Source organism: Indicator indicator, chromosome 13 (assembly GCF_027791375.1).
Source record: "Indicator indicator isolate 239-I01 chromosome 13, UM_Iind_1.1, whole genome shotgun sequence".
Taxonomy (NCBI): Eukaryota; Metazoa; Chordata; class Aves; order Piciformes; family Indicatoridae; genus Indicator; species Indicator indicator.
The window spans coordinates 13,737,251-13,761,630 of NC_072022.1; the positions used below are offsets into that span (position 1 = coordinate 13,737,251).

The 24,380-nt window shown below is 40.6% G+C and overlaps 1 protein-coding gene across 1 annotated transcript in view; it reads right to left on the reverse strand.

Moving 5' to 3' along the window:
• Nucleotides 1–24,380, reverse strand: part of STAG1 (stromal antigen 1) — a 137,411-nt gene that overhangs the window by 7,626 nt on the left and 105,405 nt on the right. The window contains exons 22-28 of the mRNA XM_054386236.1: nucleotides 18,915–19,007; nucleotides 14,328–14,502; nucleotides 12,144–12,283; nucleotides 10,417–10,518; nucleotides 8,797–8,945; nucleotides 7,593–7,721; nucleotides 1,390–1,595 (exon numbers count right to left, since the gene is read on the reverse strand). Coding sequence (XP_054242211.1) covers nucleotides 1,390–1,595; nucleotides 7,593–7,721; nucleotides 8,797–8,945; nucleotides 10,417–10,518; nucleotides 12,144–12,283; nucleotides 14,328–14,502; nucleotides 18,915–19,007 — 994 coding nt within the window. The remainder of the gene's footprint in view (nucleotides 1–1,389; nucleotides 1,596–7,592; nucleotides 7,722–8,796; nucleotides 8,946–10,416; nucleotides 10,519–12,143; nucleotides 12,284–14,327; nucleotides 14,503–18,914; nucleotides 19,008–24,380) is intronic.

Here is a 24,380-nt window from a genome sequence, read left to right on the forward strand (position 1 = left end):
ATTTGTGGTGTTCCAAGGACATGCCCATACCCCAGCCCACAAGAGCACCCATGAGAAGCTGTGCTCATCAGTCTTTTTTTGGCCAGAGATTACTTGTCAGTCTGCACTGCAGATAGATGATCTCCTGGTGCAAATTGCAGCACAGTCAGATCTTTCAGGAACTGAACTACCATAGATTAAGCCTATGAGTTTTTAAGTGGCAAATTCTGGACCACAGCTGTTGCAAAGAAAGGAGATACTCAAACTGAGAGCGTTGCAATTCTCCCTTCTATCAGTCGTTGAAAGAGGAGAATATGGAAGAGCATGAGGCAAACAATGCCTAAAAATGACATCATAAGACTGAGACTGGCATTAGAGGGAAGGAAAGGCACTACGACACATCTCAGGAAAAAACAGGATGTTGGTAGAATACAATAAAATAAATTGAAAATAATAACAAGAGTCAAAAAAAGCCTCATCAGTGGAAATCTGTGAAAATAATGGCATCTTGATGGATGCAGAACAGTGTGTGAAGAAAGAAAGCAGTACTTTTATCTACTTGAACTCCAGGATGGCTATACAGAACTGAAGATCTTGGTGCACCCACTGCTCAGAACAAGCTGTGGCAGAAAATGGACTCAACTGTATGGGCAAATTTTTAAGAATATTTTGGAAAATTGCTGTGTTTTCAGGCAAATCTGCATTAGCTTCCACACGGTGGAGTTACTACAGTATCTACTGACCTTGGTAAAATCCCTGAAGTTTAAAGATCCCACTTATACCTTCTATGTAGTGAAACAAGTGATGTATCTCTACAGAAGAACACACTATATCATAGAGATTAACCAGGAACAGATGCAATCTTGTAAGAAATTGGCTATCATAGCCAAATTCCTTATACACATGCCTGGAGTTACAAAAGTACAGACACTTGGTATCAACACCATTTTAAACAAAAAAAGGATGTCTTTTCAGTGTTCTCCAGTGGCTCCATGGAAATACACATCTGCATCAGAACTTCTGCTTTGAGTTTGCTCTAACACTCTGTTAATTAACAATGGCTCAGACTGAAGTGTAGGCAGAAAGAAGTCCATGACTGCAAAAGGTGCAGAGCAGATAATTCCACAGACACCTCCTGTTTCCAGCTTCAGTAATAGCTTTTAGTAGTTCTGAACCTGCAAATCTCAGTGAAGACAAACAAGAAGAGGGACTTGTGATGGAATTTCTCATAAAAAACATGTTCCAACTTGTCAGGAATTTGCAGAGTAGACGTTTGGTTGTTACTACACATAAAATGTGTAATATCCTTCAGCATTAACTGATAATTCATAAGGGCTCCTAAAAAGGAAAGCTGTAATATATGTACAAAATGAGAGACACCTCTACCAGGAAACCTGAAACCATACAAACCTTCTACTCTCTTTTTGTGGAGAGGTGGCCGTCCTTTCTTATTCCTTACTGAAGAGGCTTTGCTGCTGCTGCTTCCACTGTTAACGGACATTCTGTCGTCCTCACCACCCGTAACGAGTGAGTTTCTATAGGAAATGAGTGGAAGCCACACATCTTCTCTTCTCTCCATCATCTGTTCCGTCAGAAACTTCTCTAAGTAGGAGTGGCTGAAAATAAAAGACAATGAGTAGTGAGGCACAGCTTGTTGTTTTCTTTTCAACTGATCTGCAACGTCTCTTCATACTGTTGAGTGCTTAACACTAATTCACAGATTCACAGATTGCATTGAGTTGGAAGGGACCCTCAAAGGTCATCCTTGTCCAACTCCACCTGCAGGCAGCAGGGACACCTCCAACTAGATCAGACTGCCCATTTAATTAAAGATTTTAAATCACTACATTTTTTTAACTAATTATGAAGCGCATGAATGCAGGACTTGCTGAACTAGAGCAAAGCACATGTGTGGTTATTAATGTTGAGCCGTTCAGAAATGAAGCTCAGTCTGTTGGCAGCTCAGGCCTCAGTCTAAGCTTCACAGAGAAAGGGATGCATTCTTTTGTAGTCATTCCTGTGCAGGTGTTGGGGTAGTTTCAGATAGTAGTGAGTCCTTCAGTTCAGGCAGTTTTTGACTAGCTGTTCACAGATTGCATCGGGTTGAAAGGGATCTTCAAAGGTCATCTTGTCCAACACCCCTGCAGTCAGCAGGGACACCTCCAACTAGATCAGGCTGTCCAGGGCTGGGCAGCCATGGATAGGGCAGCCGAGTCTAGTTGAGAGACATCCCTGTCCATGGCAGGGAGGTTGAAGTAGATGATCTCTAAGGTCCCTTTCAACCTAAGCCATTGTGTCCCGTTCTGGTGCCCTCAACACAAGAAGGACGTGGACCTGATGAAGTGGGTCCAGAGGAGGGCCATGAAAATGATCAGGGGGCTGGAATGTCTCTGCTATGAGGACAGGTTGAGGGACCTGGGGTTGTTCAGCCTGGAGAAGAGATGACTCTGGGGAGACCTTACAGCTGCCTTCCAGTACCTGAAGGGGTCTACCAGAAGGCTGGAAAGGGACTGTTTACAAAGGCCTGTAGTGACAAGACAAGGGACAATGGCTTTAAATTAGAGAAGAGTAGATTTAGGTTGGATGTTAGGAGGAAGTTCTTTACCAGAAGAGTAGTGGAACACTGGAACAGGTTGCCCAGGGAGGTAGTTGAGGCCCCATCCTTGGAGATATTCCAGGTCAGGCTTGACGGGGCTCTGGGCAACCTGATCTAATGAAGGATGTCTTCGCTTACTGCAGTGGGGTTGGACCAGATGACCTTTGGAGGTCCCTTCCGATCCAAAACATTCTATGACTGCATTCTGAGTAAGAATACATGTCATTCCCTCAAAGCAAAGTAACATAGTTAATCGTGCACAGGTTACTCACAGATAAATATAAAACGTTCTCTCCCCAAAACCTTCCTCCCACTTCTGTCTGTGATCATTCACAGCATGCTCCATGTGAATTCCTTTCCTATTTTGCATATCAAGGAAGCCACCTCTGTATATTGCTATGGTGTCAGCAGACAGACTGAATTAGAACCACTGTTAAAAGGATGGAGGATTAACGATTTGCATCTTGGAACAAGAAAAGTGGTTTCTTCAAATGCAAGCAGCACTTTTTCCATAAAATACTTGAAGATCTGTTCTAATGCCATGGAAAAGTCCAATGCACACTTGTTTAATTAAGGAGGAACCAACCTCCTTCCTGTACATGGTCTGGAAGGCATCTGAGTTTGCTTCTTTTCCTACTGACTATTTGATTATGGTTTTAGAAGTCGTCTTTAAAATGAATATGCAAATCCACATAGAAGTGATTCTAATTAGTTTCAAACTGCAGAACCAAGCAGTCAGAAGGTAGGTAAGAGAACTCAGGATCCTTCAACACTACTTCCTTCATGTTTTAAATATAATTTCCTTTAATAACACCTTGCGAAGTTGTCTTAAGTGGAAGGTGGCAAACCCACAAACTCTGCATGGAGATGCAGATTTGCCCTGATAGCTCATGGCGGGCTCAAACACAGTCTGGCTTTTTGAGCAGGACAAGGAGCCTGGGTAACAATCATACCCAATTTTTAAGGGGATTTTGTTTTGATTCAATGATTGAGATTGCTTTGTTCAACATTTTCTGTTTGCTGTTTTAATCAATATTATGCTTGCTTCTTCCTTCCCCCTTTGTGTGTGTGTACTCTGAGCAACACCCAAACCTTGCACTGAAGGCTAAGTTCTTGGTTTTTTTCTGTCTGCAGAACAGTCTTGAAAAGCAAAAAGGTTTTCTACACCCAATTTATATTTATAAAGCTAGAGTGCACAGGTTGTACTCAAATCGTTAAAAAGGGAAAACCACACCACTTGTGGGTTCTTTACTGATTCAATGCCATACTTGGGACAATTTTTGCTCAGCATTTTAGAGGAGCTTTGTAGAAGCAGGTCTGACCAGCTTCAACAAGGACAGAAACTGAATTTCTAGTGGTAAGAAAACCACACTAAGGCTTTGCCTCCTCTAACTTTAGTCACCCAACAGTGTCTAGTCTAAGCTAAGAATCCCTCTGAAAAATTAAAGTGAAACAAATGCCTCCATGGCACAATTCAGTTTATTGTCTTCGATTAATTCTTCAGGATTTCCTTGGCTGTATCTGCCTTGCGTGTTTGGAACTGCATTAACAGAAACCCAGTTTTGCTAGACTCTAAGAGCCTGGCACCTTACAGTTTTAAATTAAATTCATAGATTTGATGAAATCCTTAAACGGCTATCACTAATTCTGGAGGTTACTCATAAAATCAGAAGTCAAATAAATAAACAGAATAGGAAAACCAAATTCAACCAATGCTGTTGCTCCATTCCCAAACTGCAAACACCTCCTTTTTCTCCCCCTACATAAAAAAGCTATCAGTGATCCAGAAAGGAAGTAGGAGCCCTGCAAAAGCACAGAGTTTGCAGAACTGTGGCAGAAATGGCATTTTGCACCAAGGGCAGGTGACACATGCAGATATGCTGGGTAGACAATTAAGTTTTTGGCAGTAGGGAAGTCAAGCTACAGGACTTCTGGGAGACAGACAGCTATGACTCATGAGAATTCAGGGTTACTCTAGAGCACTTTTGCCTCCAGACAAACAACCCATTGCTGAATTTAGGGCCAGTCACTAGGCAGGGAGGGAGGTAAATGGTCCTGTACACAGGACTTCTCCACCAGATGGTGGTCATGTACCTTCCTGTTCATAGGCAACCTCTTTGGAAGGAGAGGGAGAGGTCCCTGTGGATTGGAGGAGTAGGCTACAGGGAAGGGCAAATGAACCACCCAGACTAAGGCTGAGTATGGCATGTCAACATAGCACTATGGGCAACGCAGCCATTGCCTGATGGGTGCAAACATGACAAATCTCTAAAGGGAAGGAATGCAGGTATCTCCAACAGAAGTCTTTACATACAAGCAAGTTATCTTGATTCGTTTCACAGTCACCACAGCCAATGGAATCTAGGGCATGTCTGAACTAATCTTCAAAGAGTGATTTAGCACAGATCAGATAAATCATGCCTTAAAGGACCTATTTCTTTTCACTGATCCTCAAGCTCAGCTCAAGTAAATAGCTCAGATAGAGATGACTACAATAAAGATAGATAAAATCAGGAGAAATTTACTCCACCACAGCAATCTCTACAGTTCTGCAAAAGAAGCCAGTGGTTGCGTATGTGGGCACCAATGAGTGGGAGAACCTCTGGAAAAAAACATTTAAATGGCAACACAGAAGGTGAAGAAACAAGATCTCCTGAAGTACGGAATTCCATGCAAAGGAGCAAGTCAAATTAAGCTGTGATGTAAATTGTAGATAATGATGTAACTTTACATTTTAGACACTAGAGAAACTTGTGGAAAGGATGATGGCTGTACAGGAAGGATAAGCTTCACTAAATTAAATTTGAATCAAGCTAATAGCACTTAAACTAACAGATGCAGGAGAATCTACAGTTCAGCTAAGAAGATAGTCTTAAAATCCTATTATCCCTAAGTCCTGTCCTGAAGAATAGGGCAGAGGTTGAGAGGATTCAAGGATATAATGATGAAGAGCGTTTTCAGGAACAGAGTGCCCAAGCTAGAGCAACTGGATCATCCAATTCTCAAGCTCATTTAACTCATTCTTCTACTGTGTTTGCTGAACTGACCAATTATTGATAAAACAAAAAAACCCAAATTGATTCAAGTGTGCATACATTAAAAATTGTACCCAGTTAACCAAGATGCATTTCTAACAGCACAGATAAAGCTATAACATATCTGTTAATTTTAATAGAAAAGTCCTTTACAACAAAAAGTTTGCCAGAAAGAGTAATTTGAGGCAGTTACAGTATATCTACATAGCTCCCACTCATTGTGTTCAGAAAATTGACTGGAAAGATTTCTACAGCCATAAGTCAGAAGATCTGGCAATTACATTTTTTAAATGGTCATAAAGTTACTCAAAGATTTAGTTCTACACCGGGCATGTGGTGCTCGGCTGATTTTCCCTTACTATTTCTGTGCTGTGGCCAAACCCTGGATATTTGGTACATAACAAACTAGCAATGCAGAGCAGTGGTGCTGACAACATCTTTGCTATCAACTTTGCCCACAACAGAGTGGTTTTCTCTTTGCCAATTCTGCTGCTGTCCGCAACCCCTCTTGACAGTCTGTTCAAATGCTGCCTGTAAAGCTCTTTATTCAGATCTTACCAACAACACCTTTCATTTATTGCATTTTCAGCATTCCACTCACCCTAGCAAATTCAGGTTGCTTGCTCTAGCCTGCCAGGTCTCTACCACCCTGCTCTGTCCTAACGGACAATGTGTCCTCTCTCAGCCTCTTCCTATTGTGTCAGTCACAGAATCCTTGACAAACCTTTATTTCCCAGTTTAACTCAATGTATTAAAATCAAATGTAAGCATACATTTGTTATTTACGTAAATAGCCAACAGAAGCAGTTACTGCAGTGTTTACAGCCCTGTAAATTGCCTGTACTACCAAGAGTTCATTTCTTTCTTTTTTTTTCTAGCCTGAAAAAAAGATCCTTGTTTATTTCCAGTGTTTCATGGGAAATTTTAAGGAACTGTTTTGTGAGGTCTCAAACTCTCCACCTCACCGATTCTTCTTTTCTCATTTATTTTTATTACTTAAAAAATATAAAATGATGGTTAACGACATATGTGAAATGTCTCTCTGGGACATCCTGCAGCCCCTGTTGGCGCAAACCTTGCAGCACTAGAGTGACTAAGCCTATCAAGCTGTGCAGCCATCCAACAAGACCTGGACAGGCTGGAGAGGGTGCAGACAAACCACATGAAGTTCAGTAAGGACAAGTGCAGGATCCTGCATCTGGGGAGGAATAACTATAGGCACCAATACAGGTTAGGAGCTGCCCTGCTGGAAAACAGCTCCATGGAGGAAGACCTTGGAGTCCTAGTGGACAGCAAGCTCGCCATAGGACAACAATGTGCCCTTGTGGCCAAGAGAGCCAATGGGATCCTGGGGTGCATAAAGAAAAGTATGTCCAGCAGGTCTAGGGAGGTTCTTCCCCTCTACTCTGCTCTGGTGAGACAACACCTGGAATACTGTGTCCAGTTTTGGGCTCCCCAGTTCAAGAGAGACAGAGACCTGCTAGAGAGAATCCAATGGAGGGCCACAAGGATGATTAGGGGACTTGAGCATCTCCCCTATGAAGAGAGACTGAGATCCCTGGGGCTGTTTAGTCTTGAGAATAGAAGACTTAGAGTGGATCTCATCAATGTGTATCAATATCTGAGTGGTGGGTGTCAAGTGGAGGGGGCCAAGCCCTTTTAATGAGTGCACAGCAATAAGACAAGGAACAATGGGTTCAAGCTTGAACATAGAAGATTTCACCTCAGTGTGAAGAGAAACTTCTTTACAGTGAGGATGACAGAGGACTGGAACAGGCTGCCCAGAGAGTTTGTGGAGTCTCTTCTGGAGACTTCCAAAACCCACCTGGATGCATTCCTGTGTGGGCTACCCTTGGTGATCCTGCTTTGGCATGGGTGTTGTACTTGATGATCTCTGTAGGTCCCTTCTGTCCTCTCAAGTACTGTGATACTGTGAAGAGAGCCCAGCAAAATGCCCAGTAGAAAAACGCAGCATTACTTACACTGTCTTTTTGTCCTGCCGCAAGAGCTTTGAAGAAAATTCACTAAGCACTTCAAGGAAAGCAAGGTTAGGAGGTGGATAGTCTTGTCCTTTTTGATTCTGATATTTGAAGGCAAATTCTATGCCATCTCTGTAGGAAAGAAACATGAATATTTTCAGACATTTGTAACAAAACAACATTTCCCCAAAATCTGAACTGTAATGAAAATCTTCATATTCCATCATAACTTTCCTCTCCCCAACCCTATTATGAGCAAACAGCTGAATTTGGACAAAGGGGAATCATATGTTCCCTCTTGATTTGGGAGGATTCAATCTCAAAGACAACCAGCTGCTAATCCCATGGTAAGAAGGAACTTAGCACAATCTTGGCAGGTGTTGAAAGCCACTGCCTTAGCAGGAACAGGCAACTGGCTCTTTCTTGCTTCCGCATGAAGCAGAAGCTTGCGATAAGAATAATTTGTAAGATATAAGAAGACAAAACTATTGCATCAAAGTGTCAGAAAAGAGAATTTACTTACTAGTACACTGATACCTGCATCTCTGCCTTATCTTTGCTTTACCATTTGAGACTAAAGAAAACAATTTATTTTCACATTACCCAGTAAGGGTGCACTTGTGCCCTGACTTCTCTCTTGCTTGGCACAGGAAAGTGTCTGGGAGCATTTTGATCACGCTTTGCTAATTGTAGTCTTAATGACTTCAATATTTTAACCTTTTTATAGCATGGGAAACTCATAATTCAAATTTTGCAGCAGCTTTCTACACTTTCCTACACAGCAGTTACTTAACAGTTTCAATTCATTAAAAAACAAAACAAAACCAAAAAAAGGGTAAAAAAAAAAATGTCCAAAATATTTTTGGAATATCTTTTTTGAAAAAGCTCTTGGTGGCTACAGAATCCACAGTTGTGTGGCACAGCCAGCTGTCTACGGTTCACACAAATAGGTGTAGTCCCAGTGGCTTACTTGGCAGAGGTAAACATGGCCATTCCACTAAATTCCAACAAATAATTGCATAGTGTCTAGTTTTAATTCCTTTCTCACACACACGTACACCTCCCACCACTTTTCAACACAAACTGTAAAAAAAGACATCTTTATTTCAGGACCCGTTAAGATTGTGAACCTTCAGGAAAGGTATGCTGAGCAAAAGTTGTGATCTGAAGTAATATAAAAAAATCTAGTTTATTTACCACCACTCACTTGTGTAGGGTGGCCACAGCCTCTCTTGTCTTAATCTGATCCAAGCCAAAAGTGAGGGCAAACCGACGAGCCAGCTCCTTAATTCCACTAACATGGGCAGATGTCCTGTCCAGATTGGGACCTTGCTCCTGAACGAGTTCATTAAACAGCTGGAGAAAGAATTCACTTGTTAACATCTGTGAGACACAAAATACTTTTCTCAAGAAAGACTTTTGTTCTTAACCTCTTAGGGCTAAGAGTGGCCATTACAATGACTTTTTCCAGAGAGCTACAACAGTTCTCTTAAATTCAACTTCTAATCCACTTCAAGTCCCAGACCTTCTGCTGTGTAACTGCTGTTTGCCAGCTGGACCCATCATGTACTTATGTGGATGGTAACTCTTCAACAGAATTTTGTACTCACCTTCGTTGCATTGGATCTGTTATTCTCCCAACTCATCAAGACGGATCTACATTCTCATTCTGTTTCCTAAAATACCTATATCACCCATCAGATCAGCACTTTCTTTGAATTTAGGGACAAAAATTGCTATTTCATCATTCAAGACTTAAGGGATATCTGAACAGCATTACTGAGTAAATGCCTTCAAAGCCTGCTTGGTAATGCTCTTTCACTACCATAATGAACTACTCAGTAGTCTTCCAGCCAGTTGTCTGTCTTCCTCTGGTATTGCCATTTAGACCACATTTTCCTAACTTGATAATGGGAACATCAAGGGAGAGGGTCTCAGTGACAATATTAAATCAAGTCACATTAAATCTACTGTTTGTTTAATATCCACAAGCTCTGTTACCATACAATTAATGATAGCAGCTTAATTTGAGCGGTTTCTCCTTGACAAATTCATACTGGCTGTTACCTATCATTTAGAGACTTGCAAATACCTTGCCTAATTATTTTTTTTTTCCTCATGGAATTACTTTGACACTGGCCAGTTCTTCTGCAGGTACACAGCTGTTTCTCTCAGGTTTTCACAGATAACTCTCAGAGTGCTGCAGGGGAAGTCTTAGTACTCTGGAATGAATTTTAGAAGGTGCAGATGATTTGAAAACACTTCAATGTATAGAAGTAATTTCCCTGCATAGTGGATATAACTGGTACTTCAAGGATCTACATGGTCTTTAGTGAAGCCCACATATGGCAGAACTAGAATGGATTTAACCATCAAGCTAATAATATATGGTTGGTAAAGCAAATTTTTTCAGAACAAAACCATGTTTTACAATATTAAATGGCTTAAACTAATTAGCCTGAAGGTTGAAAAAAAATCAATCAGTGTTTAGACAAAATGTAAAGCAGATTCATTACTTGCAGCTAATTATAAGCAAAATCATCCTAATTCTTCTGTTCACTAGGCACCAGTAAACAAATGCTAGGACTGAATTGCCCTCAAGGCTCTTACCTTCCTTTCTTCGATTTTAATGTCACCAAAACTTTGCCAGTGTGGTCTTAAGACAGAGATTACTGAGACAAATGAACAGTGACAGCCTGAATTGATGAGCGAGGTAATCTCTTAAGAGAGGTGTAGTATTTTTGCTTCCCTGTCAAGGGCAACCAGAGAAAATCCTGTCCAGCATTTTCTGCAGTGAAACATTTCTAATAAAAATCAATATTCTTACCTGTTGCAAACTGAGAATGAGCGTCTTTGCACACTGGATTTTATCTATTTGCCTTGTTTTGCTCAGGGTTTCTTTAATGATATCTCCATAGTCATTGTAGTACTAAAAAAAAAAATATATATATGGGAAAAAAAAGTCTTTAAATCTCTAAACTGAAACTTTTATATAATTTCTTAGAGTTTTTTCTGATAGAAAGGTTACTCATAATTCTTGTTTTGTAACAAGAGTTTGAAATCCAGACTTTTTGTCCAAGTTCAATATCAAAATTTAAACTGATAGGTTGCCTGCACCCAGTGATGAGGTAAGGAACCTCTGTATTTGTTATTATATTTTTTAAAAAAATATGTTGAATGCCCCCCCCAAAGAGTATTTCCTACCCAGGGATTTGATGACAGTGATCCTCGGCTGCAAATTCTAAAGAACAACATGACAATGAAACAATCCACCTTTCAGCAGGTAGGTGTGAACAGATGCCAGCACACAGGTGTGAAGCTCCAGGTACAGTGCAAGGTGAGTTAGCTAAGAAGGGATTAATTGAAACCAGGAAGCTGAGTAAGGAATTAGTCAGTATGAAGGGCTGATTTTCTCTATGTTGGGAAAACGGCTGCTCAAAACCACAGTATTTTCCATTTGGGTAGAAAAGCTTGCAGAACCGTGAAAACTTTCAGGCCAAGAATACAGATTAAAAAAATTAATTTCCAAACAGTATTCATTCAGCCTCATTAATTCTGCAATTGTAATCACTTACTTGCATTACCACTAAAATACTGCTCCTGCTTTCTTTGGTAGTTTGTATTCTAATTTGAATTTGATTTCTCTCTCTATCCCCAGTTTCAAGAGGAGAAGCATGGGGAGAGTAGAAGACCAACCTGGAGCAGCAGGCAGGAAACTAACCTGAATTATGACAGCTTCAGTTTGAAATTCCTGCTCTGGAAAAGAATCCCTAAGCAAGAATAACCCTAAGCAGCCACCAGGCTGATAGCTGGGGATTTTATTGTACTGTGTACTCCTATTGAACAGGAGAAGAACTTAAAATTCAGGCCTTTCACATCAACATCTCAAATACTGTATATAGTAAAGGGTCTGTTCCCCATTCTATCCTCCAGTTTTGCCTCCTTGATTGTCATCTCTGTGGTGACTAATCCCTGTGGTGACAGGTGAAGTACATTTGGCAATGTGATGCCATATGAGGAGTTTTGTGTAGCTTGGCAGTGTCAGGACTGCTGATCTGCCTGTTTTCTGACAGGTACAGTGGCAAGTCCTTCTGAATTGTGTTTGGCCTACGTACTGGATCAAACCAAGGTAGGTTGGTAAGACACTCAGTTGATGCTTTTTTTTACTGCTTTCCTGTTCAAAACAATCTTTTCCCATAAAACCCCCTGCTTTTTTATGGCAAGCTCCAAGACTGGGAGACTCCCAATGAAAGATGACTTTCAACAGATAGCTGTTATTGTGAATTCTAGGATTAGAGAAGCAGGGTAAGAAAATCCCTGTAGAGGCGAGCATGTTTTAGGACCAGCTTTTGGTGCTGCCTTTAATAAGGCACTCTTGTGTGTACAGGGTAGGAAGCTCAGAGCTTACTGCTTCACAGTGGCAGGTGTAATTTAGAAAGGAAAAATTATGACAAAAAGTCAAATAAGGCTGAAAAAAGCTTTTGAAAGTGCTCCACCTTTAACTACTGCACTGACAGGCTGTGTTCAGGAAGAGGAAAATACACAGAGCTGTACCTTCATATAGTGTTTGAAGATATCCGCTGCTGCGTGCATGTCCACAATGTCATAAATTATCAGCTTGCTAAAAGCAGCCAAAAGGTTTCTTCTCTTATGTAAAGCTTCTATTTTGTTAGCTTCATCTTCTTCATCTCCCTCTGAAATCATCATCAACAAAATGTTTATAACTAACTGCTATGCTCTACAGCAACCTTAGCAAAGACCAACTCTTAGAAAAAAATCAATTCATTAAAATGAAACAAGGATTGCACAGGAAAAGCTGCAATGAAAGGTGATAATTCTTGAGTCCTGTCTATGTTAGGTCCTGCAAGAAAGTTTAGGAATGTGACACAGCCTTGACTAAAGATGCTATCTATAGTCCTGAGTAGGTCCTGAACATAATCCACATGGAAATGAATTGCAAGTTTTCTTTATCCTTTGACTCACTGAATGCTTTTTGCTCAAGTTCCGAAACATGGGACATTTGGAGATGCCTGATTAACATGACTGAACTATAAATATTTCACCCAAGGAAAACCAGAATATTTCTACTGCATGCCTTGGATTTTCACATCACATATGGAATTGATGGCTCTAAAACCTCAATAACAGCAGGAAGTAAAATTCCATTGTAAGAAACATTAACAGTGAATGCCAATGTCATAGTAAATACATATAAAAGCATATTTCACAACTTATTTGAGGAAATGAAATAAGTTACAACAGTCATGATGAAAGTAAATATTCTGCGGTGTTTAGAAGAGCTTATTCTTGGAGGGAATCTTCTTCCAACCAGTTTGAAGAAGTACAGAGTACAGATGTGCTAGAATCTCCACAGAGCCACAGTACTGAAGTCACATATTTGATCACAGGAAATCTCTTACAAGCAGTGGAGTTGACTCTGAATATTCATGTACATTTTAATCCTGAGATGCTTTAACCCACAGCAACAAAACCCACTAGCAAAGCCCCCTCCCTGCTCCTTTTCTTAATGTATTATTACTGACATGTGCTGAATCCCAAAGATTATAAACGGTCTGACTGACTTCATGGTGTCAGCATAGCACTAGGGAATGGAGATTACATACAAAGGTATACTAATCCATCTTTTTGCTCTTCCAAGTCCAATCACAATCCTTAAAGAGATACCTAAGAAAAACGCTAGCTACCAAGGAGCCAGAAAACTAAAAGCACCTTGGGAGCACAAATACATTCTCTGAGACCTTAGTTCAGATATTGCTGTTTTAGAAGATCTAAAACAGCACCTATGTGTCATGCTAACATACAGGTAACTGAGTACAGTGGAAATCTGCCAAAAAGAGCACTAGAGTGTGCACTCAGCTGCTCTTTCACAAAGTTTCACTAATTGGAACTCCATCTCTTGTCCAAATCTGTTTAGGATTCAAAAACTGAGTACCTCTGTACTTGCATTTAGGCTTCTATATTACACACTAACAGCAGCAAATTATTTAAAACCAGACCTAAAAGAGACATCTGTCTCTCCTTGACTGACCAAAATCTCAGGTCATTCTTGTGGGAAGGTAGAGATGGGGTCACCTCAAACTCTGGCCTCTCAAAGTGTGGCCATGGACAGATGCCTAGAACAGGGCAAGGAAGCAAATGAGCACACAGGATACTTCCCCTCAAGTACTCTTCTAGTCTTCAACCAAATCAACGATGTTCTGAGCTTGATTTGACTATTTTGGGGGAGGAGAAGAAACGGAGTTTATTTAGTACCATCAGTGTTTCTTCAGACTTTCTTTGCTGGTAAGGTTTCCCTTCAGGATCCTGTAACTCTCTTTAGTAACCCTAAAGGATTTCTCTTCTATGTACTGTTTCAGTGAACTTCTGCCCTTGAAGCCACATCAACTAAAGCCTGATGATGAACAACTGCACTGGTTTGGAAATAACAAAAAAAAAAAAAAAAAAAAAAAAGACTTATAGCATGTAGCTATAGGCCACTCCCAAGTCTCCTGAAAACATCTTTTTTTTATGAAGTGAACTTTAGAAGTGCTTTGTCTTCTTTAGCACATGTAGTACTGAATATTGAATATTTCATAGCCACATCTCCCAAAAATAAAGAAGAAATAATTCTGAAACCATTTGAGCAAACCACAAACTGAAAATTCTGTTTTCTTCTTTCTTCTGTGTCTGTTATAGCAAAAAACCAAAACAAGTAGAAAATATGAAAGCTAAACATACCCATGCTCTGGTTTTCGTCATCTTGGTCAATAAAGACATGGTCCATCACAAAACTGAGAAGTTCTGACTGGAGGCCAGAATCTGGATTAAACACCAAAGGCTGAAGACCTTCTCGACCTCCAGTCATCAGTTGATGACTAAAAATCATCAAGAGATCACAGAGTAGCATGAAAGCCTAAAACACAAAAAACAATGAATGAAGAAGCAAAAGTCAAGTATGTAAAAAATAAAATCCCATTTATCTAATATCCAGATATCTCCTGCTATTGTTGAATGTCCTTTTTAACTGTATTCAGTTGTAGTTTTGTGTGTGCACTGTGAAAAGTGTTCATAAGGGGTTCCCCTAACCTTATAACATTATTCCTTTGATTCCTATATAGGGAACTGTGTTTACTACCTGTTCCATTTATAGGATGAGCCATATGAAATTTCCATTTCTTCTCTATGAGAACTCCTCTAAGTCTACTTCTGATCCAAGGACCGTAGTAAAGAAAAAAACACCTCTTTGATAAAAAGTGAAAAGGCAAAAAGATGAGTTAAATTATGAGAGAAAATCTAGGCTGAGTCACTGTCAGATGCCAAAAATTCAAGAAGGAGCTGTAAGCAAAGAAATTCTTGCAGAATTTCATCAACAAGTCTCTGCAAAAATAATCAAGTAACTCTGCACAGCTTTTAAAATCCACATAAAAAACAACCAGGGCAGAATTTTCAATGATTTATGCTTGTTACTATTACACCCTCATTACCTGGGAACAGAGAAACAAGGCAGCTATTCCTAGCTTTATTTCTTTCAAGGGCTTATCTGTGCACTCTAGTGCAGAATAACACTATTTTCTCCCGGCTCATGTCAGAGTGTCAAAGCCAGATGTATCCATTTGCATTACTTTCAACACCTGAGCACCCTTCAAAAAGTACTTTTTAATCATCTCAGCTTCTCTCTCCTAACTTTCAAAGAGGGCAAGGTTCGAAGTATGAAAGTCTATTAAAAAAAAATCCCGTAAGATGTATGCTGGATGTGCTGCCTCTTCCCCCAGCAGCCTGCGAGCCCTACTCAGGGCAGTGTCAATCACCACTCCATGCAGGTGGTAGCCCAGAGGCATTTTCAGCTGGAGAGAGATTGCAGAACAGCTCTGACAGAGCCATGAAATCCAACATCAGCTTTAATTCTGTCCAGTATTCCCTTCTAGAAACAGCCCAGCAGAAAGACAGTTAAATCTGCATTCAAACATACTTTTGAACTGAGACTAAGGAGAGGTAGTGAATGAGAGCAACTTGGTTTGCAACCTTTCAAAATGAAATCTTTGTGAATGCTGAACATTATAGCAGCTTACTTATTTCTTGGAGTAAAATCCGAATGAGCTACACTCAGACAAGAACAAAATGCAAATCACTGTAAACTATCTCCTACTTATACTTTGGAAACATGCCACTAGTTGGGATTTTTCTCCACTGGGTCCAAAAAAGTAGTGATTAATTTCGGTGATGATTTCACCCGCTCTAAATTCCTTTGATACTAAGCAGAAATATTAAGCTCATCCTAAGGCAGACCTCTTAAAAAAACCCAAAAACATATGAATAATGCACTGAAAATGTTTCTTTCTGCCTAATAAAAAGACAGCAGAGGACTGAGATGGAGATGTCTATTTATTATAGATACAGCTAGTCACAGGAGATTTATTTCATTCAAATAACCTAGGAAAATTTGAAATGTTTGAGTCCTGTTTGTAAAAAAGTGTAGTATGTTTTTCCTTCCTTTGATGTGTCCATTGATCTTCTCTGGAAATAATGCAGAGATTGAGAATCAAACACAATAGGGGGACAATATAATTCACAGAGAATTCTCAAGAAAATATAAAACCCTCAAAAGTATCAAGAAGCAGAAATACACTTTTAAAGGAAGGAAATTAAAAAGAGCATAGAAGTTTTAGTTGGAAGGGACCTCTGCAGTCTCCAGTCCAACCTACTTTGATTGGGACACTTGGTGTCTCTAGGTCTGGTTGGTCATGGCTTTGTCTAACTGAGGCTTGAAAGCTTCCACAGAATTGTGAACTGTAAAGGATCTCCTAAAAAACTTTAAATTACCAATGAAAAAAAAAAAGGTGACCACTAAGAATAAGAGAATAAAACCATGTTAATATATATCATGAACAAAACTACTGAAGTAATGGGAATGACCATTTACCATTTGTTGATACAGAAAAGACCTTAGCTCTGGCTTAAGCTAAAATGGTTAAATCTGCTGGAAGACAATGACATGGCAGAATCTTTTAAAAACACATAAACTAGTGACATCTCTGAGCCTTTAACATTTATATTTATCAACTCACAGAACATAGTGAAATACCAAGCAGAGCTATCTTAAAAAAAAAAACAAACAAACAACGGTCTTGTTAAGGAGTATTTTATCTGTTAAAAACCACAGGCCAGTTAGTTATGGTCTCTTGGGAGGTCTGGTAGAAAAGCAGTTTGTAGACAAGTAAAAGATGTCAACAGACTCGATATGAATAAGCTTATATTCATAAAGTCTCAGTAAACAAACCAGCTACTGTTCTTTTCAGACACTGTGAATTATTCCAACAAGCCCTTTGATTTAATTTATTTTATTTCAATTTCTGGTGGACAACAGGATGACCATGAGCCAGCAATGTGCCCTCGTGGCCAAGAAGGCCAATGGTATCCTGGGGTGCATAAAGAAGAGAGTGGCCAGCAGGTGAAGGGAGGTTCTCCTTCTTATCCACCTTGCCCTGGTGAGGCCTCATCTGGAGTACTGTGTCAAGTTCTTGGCTCTCCCATTCAAGAAGAACAGGGAACTGCTTCAGACGATACAGTGAAAGGCTACAAAGATGATTAGAGAACTGGAATTTCTCTTTTATGAAGAAAGGCTGAGGGACCTGAGGCTCTTTTAAGCCCAGAGAAGACTGAGGGGGCATTTTATCAATGCTTACAAATACTTCAAGGGTGGGTGTCAGGAGTATGGGGCCAGTCTTTCTTCAGTGCTGCCCAGTGACAGGACAAGAAGTAATGGCAACAAACATGAGCACAGGAAGTTCCAGGTAAATGTGAGGAGGAACATTTTTGAGGGTGTGGGAGCACTGGAACAGGTTGTTCAGAGAGGTTGTGGAGTTTCCTTCTCTGAAGACTTTTAAAACCTGCTTGGACACATTCCTGTGCAACCTGCTCTAGGTCAATCTGTTCTGGCAGTGGGGGCGTACTAGATCTCCTGAGGTACCTTCCAACCCCTATCACACTGGAATTCTAAATACATATAAGCAGGAGCTTCACATACCATGCACATGTGGCTCTCCAAAAGTAAACCTAAGAATAGGATAACTACACTGAATCATAAACCAATCTGAACCTTATTCACTCATATTTCAATTCAGCAACCTAAGCTCTAATCTAAAACCCCTCCAGATCTTGATATTTCTATAATGAAGGCACTGTTTAAATAGAAACTTCACTCTGATTTCTCAAGGAGACATAACTCTTTGTGAAGTGATGATTTTTGCATCATGTGAGAGACCTCTATGTTCTTAGGGTTATTAAAAATATTTTTATAAAATAAACTTTTTTTTCCTGCTAGTAGTATGATCTGTACTGCTAGAAGCCTCCACTTACTCTCATTAACCACAATGAGACAGAGGTACAATAATTAGTATTTGCCACCATGTGTAACTGAAATATTAGAATAATGAAATACCAAGGCTGCAGGCACTTCCACCTTTGGCAGGAAAGCAGTCACTCTAGACTCCCTGTTAGTCAATAACAGTGGGAAAAACCTCAGAAATGTTAAGATTCAGCCCATTTGAGGTCTCAAACACCCTCTAAAAGTGCCTACTTCCTTCTGTTAATACAGTAAGTGTCTATAAAGGAACAGGTTTTTACTTCAGGTGACTGAGTTAGATGAGGAAATAATGACAGCCCAAGCATGAGCCTAAGCAGCCAAGAAATCTTCATTGTTATACCAAAAATTTGACACTTGCTGTGCTTTGCAGGTGCTTTGAAAACAGCTCTTGCTGTGGAGTGTTTGTTCAGCTTTCTTCAGACAGAAATCATCAGAGGATGATTAAGGGACCTGAACATCTCTCCTATGTAGAAAGATGGAGAGAACTGAGACTGTTTAGCCTTGAGAAGAGAAGGCTGAGAGGGAATCTTATTAATGTCTATAAATATCTGAGAGGTGGGTGCCAAGATGAAAGTGCCAGGCTCTTTTCAGTTGTGCCCAGTGATAGGACAAGGAACAGCATGTACAAACTACAGCACAGGAGACTGCACCTCAACATGAGGAGAAACTTCTTTACAGTGAGGGTGGCGGAGCACTGGAGCAGGCTGCCCAGAGAGGTTGTGGAGTCTCCTTCTCTGGAGACTTTCAAAACCTGCCTGGATGTGTTCATGTGTGCCCTGCCCTAGGTGATCCTGCTTTGGCCCAGGGGTCAGACTGGAAGATCTCTAGAGGTCCCTTCCAACCTCTACAATTCTGATTTTATGATTCTGAGGCACAGATGATTTGATATGATGTCATCTTGAGTTTTATTAGAATTAAATAATCACACTTTTCTAAAAGTATGTGACAGGCTTTTCCTTTACCTGCTCTTTGACTGGAGTGTTGACATTCGATAGACACTGCTGGCAGACAGCCAAGAAGGATTTCACAGTTTTCCTCAATACCAACAAGTCCTCCTAGAATAAATGATAAAACAGGAAAATACAGATATATGTTAATAAAAGGTTGTTAGGGAAAAAAAGTAAAATAAAATGATGACAATTTAATACATTTCACCCCATAAACTAGCCAAACAGAAAAAGGTTGTGAAAAAATGTTATTAGAGCACAGAGTAAAACAGGAATGACCCAAAGTTTCCCTGCAATAAATAATACTACTAAGCCAATAAATTCCTGAGTTAAGTGATCTGTATTTTATATTGAATGCAAATTATAAGTGGTTTGGAGCAAAATTGAATTACATCAAGGTCAGCCTACCTGGTGCTTTATAAAGATAAATCAACATCAACAAAGAATCAAACAATGGAACATGCTCTCCAGAGAGGTGGTTGAATTCCCATCCCTGTTTAAAGATGTAGAGGTGTGGTGCTGAGGGACCTGGTTCAGCACCAGACTTGGTAGAGTTAGATACTGGTTGGACTTGATCTTAAAGGTCTTTTCCCACACAAACAATTCCATGATTCTAAGAAAAATACCAGTGAATGTCTCAAGTTCAGCAGAAGCATTACCCTAATTGCTCTAGACATGGGAAATATGAAGAGAAATCACAGAAATCTGGTGAGCTGTGGAAGATGGAGGGAGGTTTGTGGATCTGGGATAAACACGATTTGTGGGTGGAAAAGATAAATGACTGACTGTTCTTGATCACCTGGGTCTAGAGCCAACTGACATGTATTTTAAACATGGGATGAGGAATTTTTGTTGATTTCAAGTTTTGTGACAAGGACTAGCTCTGTCAGCATTGACCGGTAGCTGCTTCTACTCCGCATTGCCCAAGAGACACAAGCACCTGCTTCTGCCCTCTGTCCCTCACTCCCTGCCACAACATGTGCCTCCCAGCACTCACTTTTCCTCCTGTGCCACCAGCTGCTCTGCTAGGGCCCCACAGACACCACCACTTCTCACATGCACTTGAGACCATTGCTTGAAAGGCCCTTCCCAGCGTTCACGACCACTGCTTTCATGTAGAGACGGAATTATACCAGCCATTAATTCACACAGAAACTGCTGGCCTACTGCTCCTGCTGACTTTCCTCCACAACCTCTATCTGCCTTTGAATGGGAGACAGTGTGCAAGAGCAGCGTGCCCCAGAGAACATCCAATCTAAACCTAAGGAATCTGCACACAACATTTGCCTTGCTAAAAATTCCAGTTTCCAGTTATGCTGACTGTTCAGTCCATGTGTCTCATTTCTAGTTTTAGCTTTTTGTATTGCTTCCTATCATAAGATCTTGTTATTCTTTGTTTACTGAGAAGCCTTTTTGTGATCCATATGTTCTTCCTCTAGTGGTTCACAACAGAAGGCAGGTCTGCAAGCACCCCAAGTGTTCCTAAATCTCTGAACCTCTTAAAATTTTCAGTAGTGTGAGTCGTGCTGGTTGACTGTCACCTGAACATGAGCCAGCAGTGTGTTTAGGTGGCCAAGAAGGCCAACAGCATCCCGGCCTGTATTCAGAATAGCGTGGCTAGAAACATCAGGGCAGTGATCGTCTCCCTTGTACTCAGCACTGGTGAGGCTGCGCCTCAAATACTGTGCTCAGTTTTGGGGCCCTTGTTCTTGTAGTGACAAGAAAGATGTTGAGGGGCTGGAGTGGGTCCAGAGAAAAGCAATGTAGCTGGGTGAGGCGTCTGGAGAACAGGTCTTGTGAGGAGCAGCTGAAGGAACTAGGGTTGTTTAGTCTGGAGAAAAGGAGACTGAGGGAAGACCTACTCACTCTCTACAACTCCCTGAAAGGAGGTTGGAGTGAGATGGGTATCGGTCTCTTCTTCCTAGTATCAAATGATAATAGAGTAAGATGAAGCAGCCTCAGGTTGCACCAGGAGAGGTTTAGATTTGATATTGAGACATTTCTTTACTGAAAGAGTGACCTTAAGGGTCTTTTCTGAATTAAGTGATTCTGTAATATGGAGACTGAAGGTCTATGAGCTATCTCACCTTCCTACTCCTAATAGATAATACAGCCAAGGATCCCATGTGCCACCACACTACCCTGCCATTACATGATCTGTAAGACAGCTCTGCTGTTCCAAGTCACAGCTTTCCACTGATCTTGTTCCCAGATATCAGCCTTCCATCTGGCAGCATTAAAATGTCTCTGTTTTTTCAATTGTACTTTGTTTACACTGATCTATATCATCCACGTTTTACCTTCCCTGATGGTAAATATAATCAGTTTTAGGTGGAGAATGGATTTTTCCTGTAACCCATCACAAGCTATCCCATTGTGTGATGATTTCCCACTTACAACTTTCTTTTCTAATGTATTATTCAACTTTGAGCTACTGAACATGAATTACATTAAATTCACACATTCACCTGCCAGGCATTGGGATAATAATGTCTGACAGAAACTGGCATGTCAGCTGGTCTCCCTATCAGAAAAAAATGTAATCTTCTCAAGAACAAATTTATTTCTTCCTTCCAATCTTATCTCTTGGCCTTGTTTGATCTGCCCTTCAGCCTTGTACTGACTGGTGTTAGCAGCCAGTCCAAGATTTTACTTAGGATTGGTGCGAGGCTTTATCAGTTCACTGTTACATAACCTTCTGATTTACACCTTTAAGCACTGGGATTACAATCACTTTAATAACTTCCTACTTTCTATCATAATTATTTTCCCTTTAGATGTTAATTAATTGAACAGAGAAGCTACACCTTACCAAAAATCCTACATAAAGGTTAAAAAGTGAATGAGTACGTCTCCCATCTTTCTTTCTGTCAAAGAATGAGGAACATGTAGCCACACACAATTTAGTCTCTTCTCTTGATAGCATGATGAAGATTCATTCTGAAAAGTTACAGACACCAGGAGAAAGCCTGACTGAACAGTGCAGCAAAGCCATCTGGAACTTTTCTAAATTTGGAAAAATATCCACACTACTACAGGGTGGTATTTTTTTTTTTCAGAAGAGAAAATAGGGAAGAAAAAAAAAGATCCTCAGACACACAGCCAAGACTCCTGAGGTGTGCACTGGATGTGCTGGCTTCAGCAGAAAAAACAGTACAGAAAAATGCAACTGTCCTCTTGCCTTTTACCCTTTAGGGTAAGCTCATGGGGTTACACTATGATCAGGATAAAAATAACACTTCCTTGAACTGTACAGGGAGGTTGTGGATGCCCTCTCCCTGAAGGCATTCAAGGCCAGGTTGGACAAGGCCTTGAGCAATCTGGTTCAGTGGAAGATGTCTCTGCCCAGTTACTACGTTGTTGTTTAAACCCCTCTTTAAATCCTCTCTACTAATTCCTCTGCCCACTAACCACTTTGGCATAGCCATGCATTTGGCTGGTCTGGCTGCTGCTTATTCAGAACTGCTTTGCCTTTGTCTTGCCTCAATGTTTGCTCTAGTCTGGCTTTCGTTTTTGACTCTGTTCTTCCACAAACATTTAATTTTCATTAGATACATGCACAGGGCATAGTACAATGGCCCCAGGCACCTGGTTTATTGAATATATGAAGAAACCTACATGGAAACAACAATTGTATAATCCAATTCCCAAGCTTCCTGCCTCAAGATTTTACTTGCTCCCAAAGACCTACAGAAAGAGAACTGTTCCTGAGAAACTACCAGCTTCATTTGAAACCATCCACAAACCCCTATTCATGTGAGGAACAGTTTATCTCCAGGTTACAACAGAACGCTCCCATAAATTACACAGTATAAACCACTTCCATTGCAAAACAAGCTGTCCAGGGAAGTGGTGGAGTCACCATCCCTGGAGGTGTTAAGAAAACGAGCAGACATGGTACTTTGGGACATGGTTTAGTGGGCATGGTGCTGCTGGGTTGATGGTTGGTATCGATGACCTTAGAGGTCTTTTCCAACCCCAATGATTCTAGGCACACAATGTTGTTTATCACAAAGAGCACTAGTCTGCTTATCAACAGCCCCTGCAGTCACAGAAGCATAGAATGTACTGGCTTGGAAGGGACTTTTAAAGATCACCCAGTCCAGCACCACTGCAGTAAGCAGGGACCATCCCCAATTAGATAAGGTTGCTCGGAGCCCCATCAAGCCTGACCTTGAATGTTTCCAGGGATGGGGCTTCCACCACCTCCCTCCAACACTACCCTCACAGTAAAGAACTTCTTCCTAAATTCCAGTCTAAAACTACCCTTCTCTGTGGCCTCAGACTCCTCTGAACATGTACAAGAGGAAGAGTAAAGATTGGAGCATTAGCCCATGGATATTTCATTCTTACCTGATGCAACCTTCCTTTCAGTAATCAGTTTGTTCAGACACCATGATGACTCCACTGGACACCCTTTTCTCCCCACAGACTACCTTGAAAAATAGTTTTGCCCTGACTCTACGCTGTGTTTGATTGGTGGAATCTTTGTTATTGGGCAGAATATTTGCATTTTCTTACAAATTCAAATAATCAGTAATTATAACCCTTCTATTAAAATGTCTTTGAAACATTTTTATGCTGATATCGCTTCCTTAAGCTCTTTGATCAAAACTGTAATCTACACATGGTATCACACAATGCAGGGGGATCTGCAGAGCACCCTCCTGGTGATAGCCTAGATAAACAACAGCTGAAGTGATGAGAACATGAGTATAACAGGTGCCTATGAACAGAACACCCAAAAGTACCCATTCTGAGGGGGTGTTTGTCTAAAAAATGATTATGCAAGAGAAAAGTTAGCAACGAATTTACTGAAAATGACCAGATGAAACAGTAACCAGGAGAAGACCAAGAAACTTTCTGAGAATAAGAGGAGTCACCTTGTGAAGAAGCATAAAAGCAGCATGAAAAGCTGTGATCATGGAGAAGAACCTCAGGGTGGAACAAAGCAGCACTCAAACCAAGTTAGAGACCCCAGCACTGCAATTACTGCCTAGGTCTGTTGGCACATTCTCACTGCTGGGAACCATACATAGCCCATGTCCATCTGAAGGGCTGTCAGTATGGGGTGCAACATGCAGGAACCCACACCTCAAGGACATCTGTGTGACTGTGGAGTGCTCTGGGGAGGGGATCAGAGTAACTTGTAAACAGGGTAGTCTGAAATTCGTAGATGTGCATTAGCATTATAAAACTCTCTAATATTATGGTTTACCTGCGGTAAAGCTGCTACTTCTAGTGGAGGTTAATTACATGTTGTTAATAAATCAGAGGACTGACTTCATCCTAATTTGATTAAAACCACAGGAGTCAAACAATTTTTCCCTGACACACCTCTAGAGCCTATAGACCAATATGTATTGCCTCATATAGTCAGTTGGTCGTAATGCAAACCATGTCCAATAGCTGTAATGTAAGGTCTTTCTCAGAAAACAATAAACATGTGCATGACTCTACCCTGGAACTGACACACAAAAG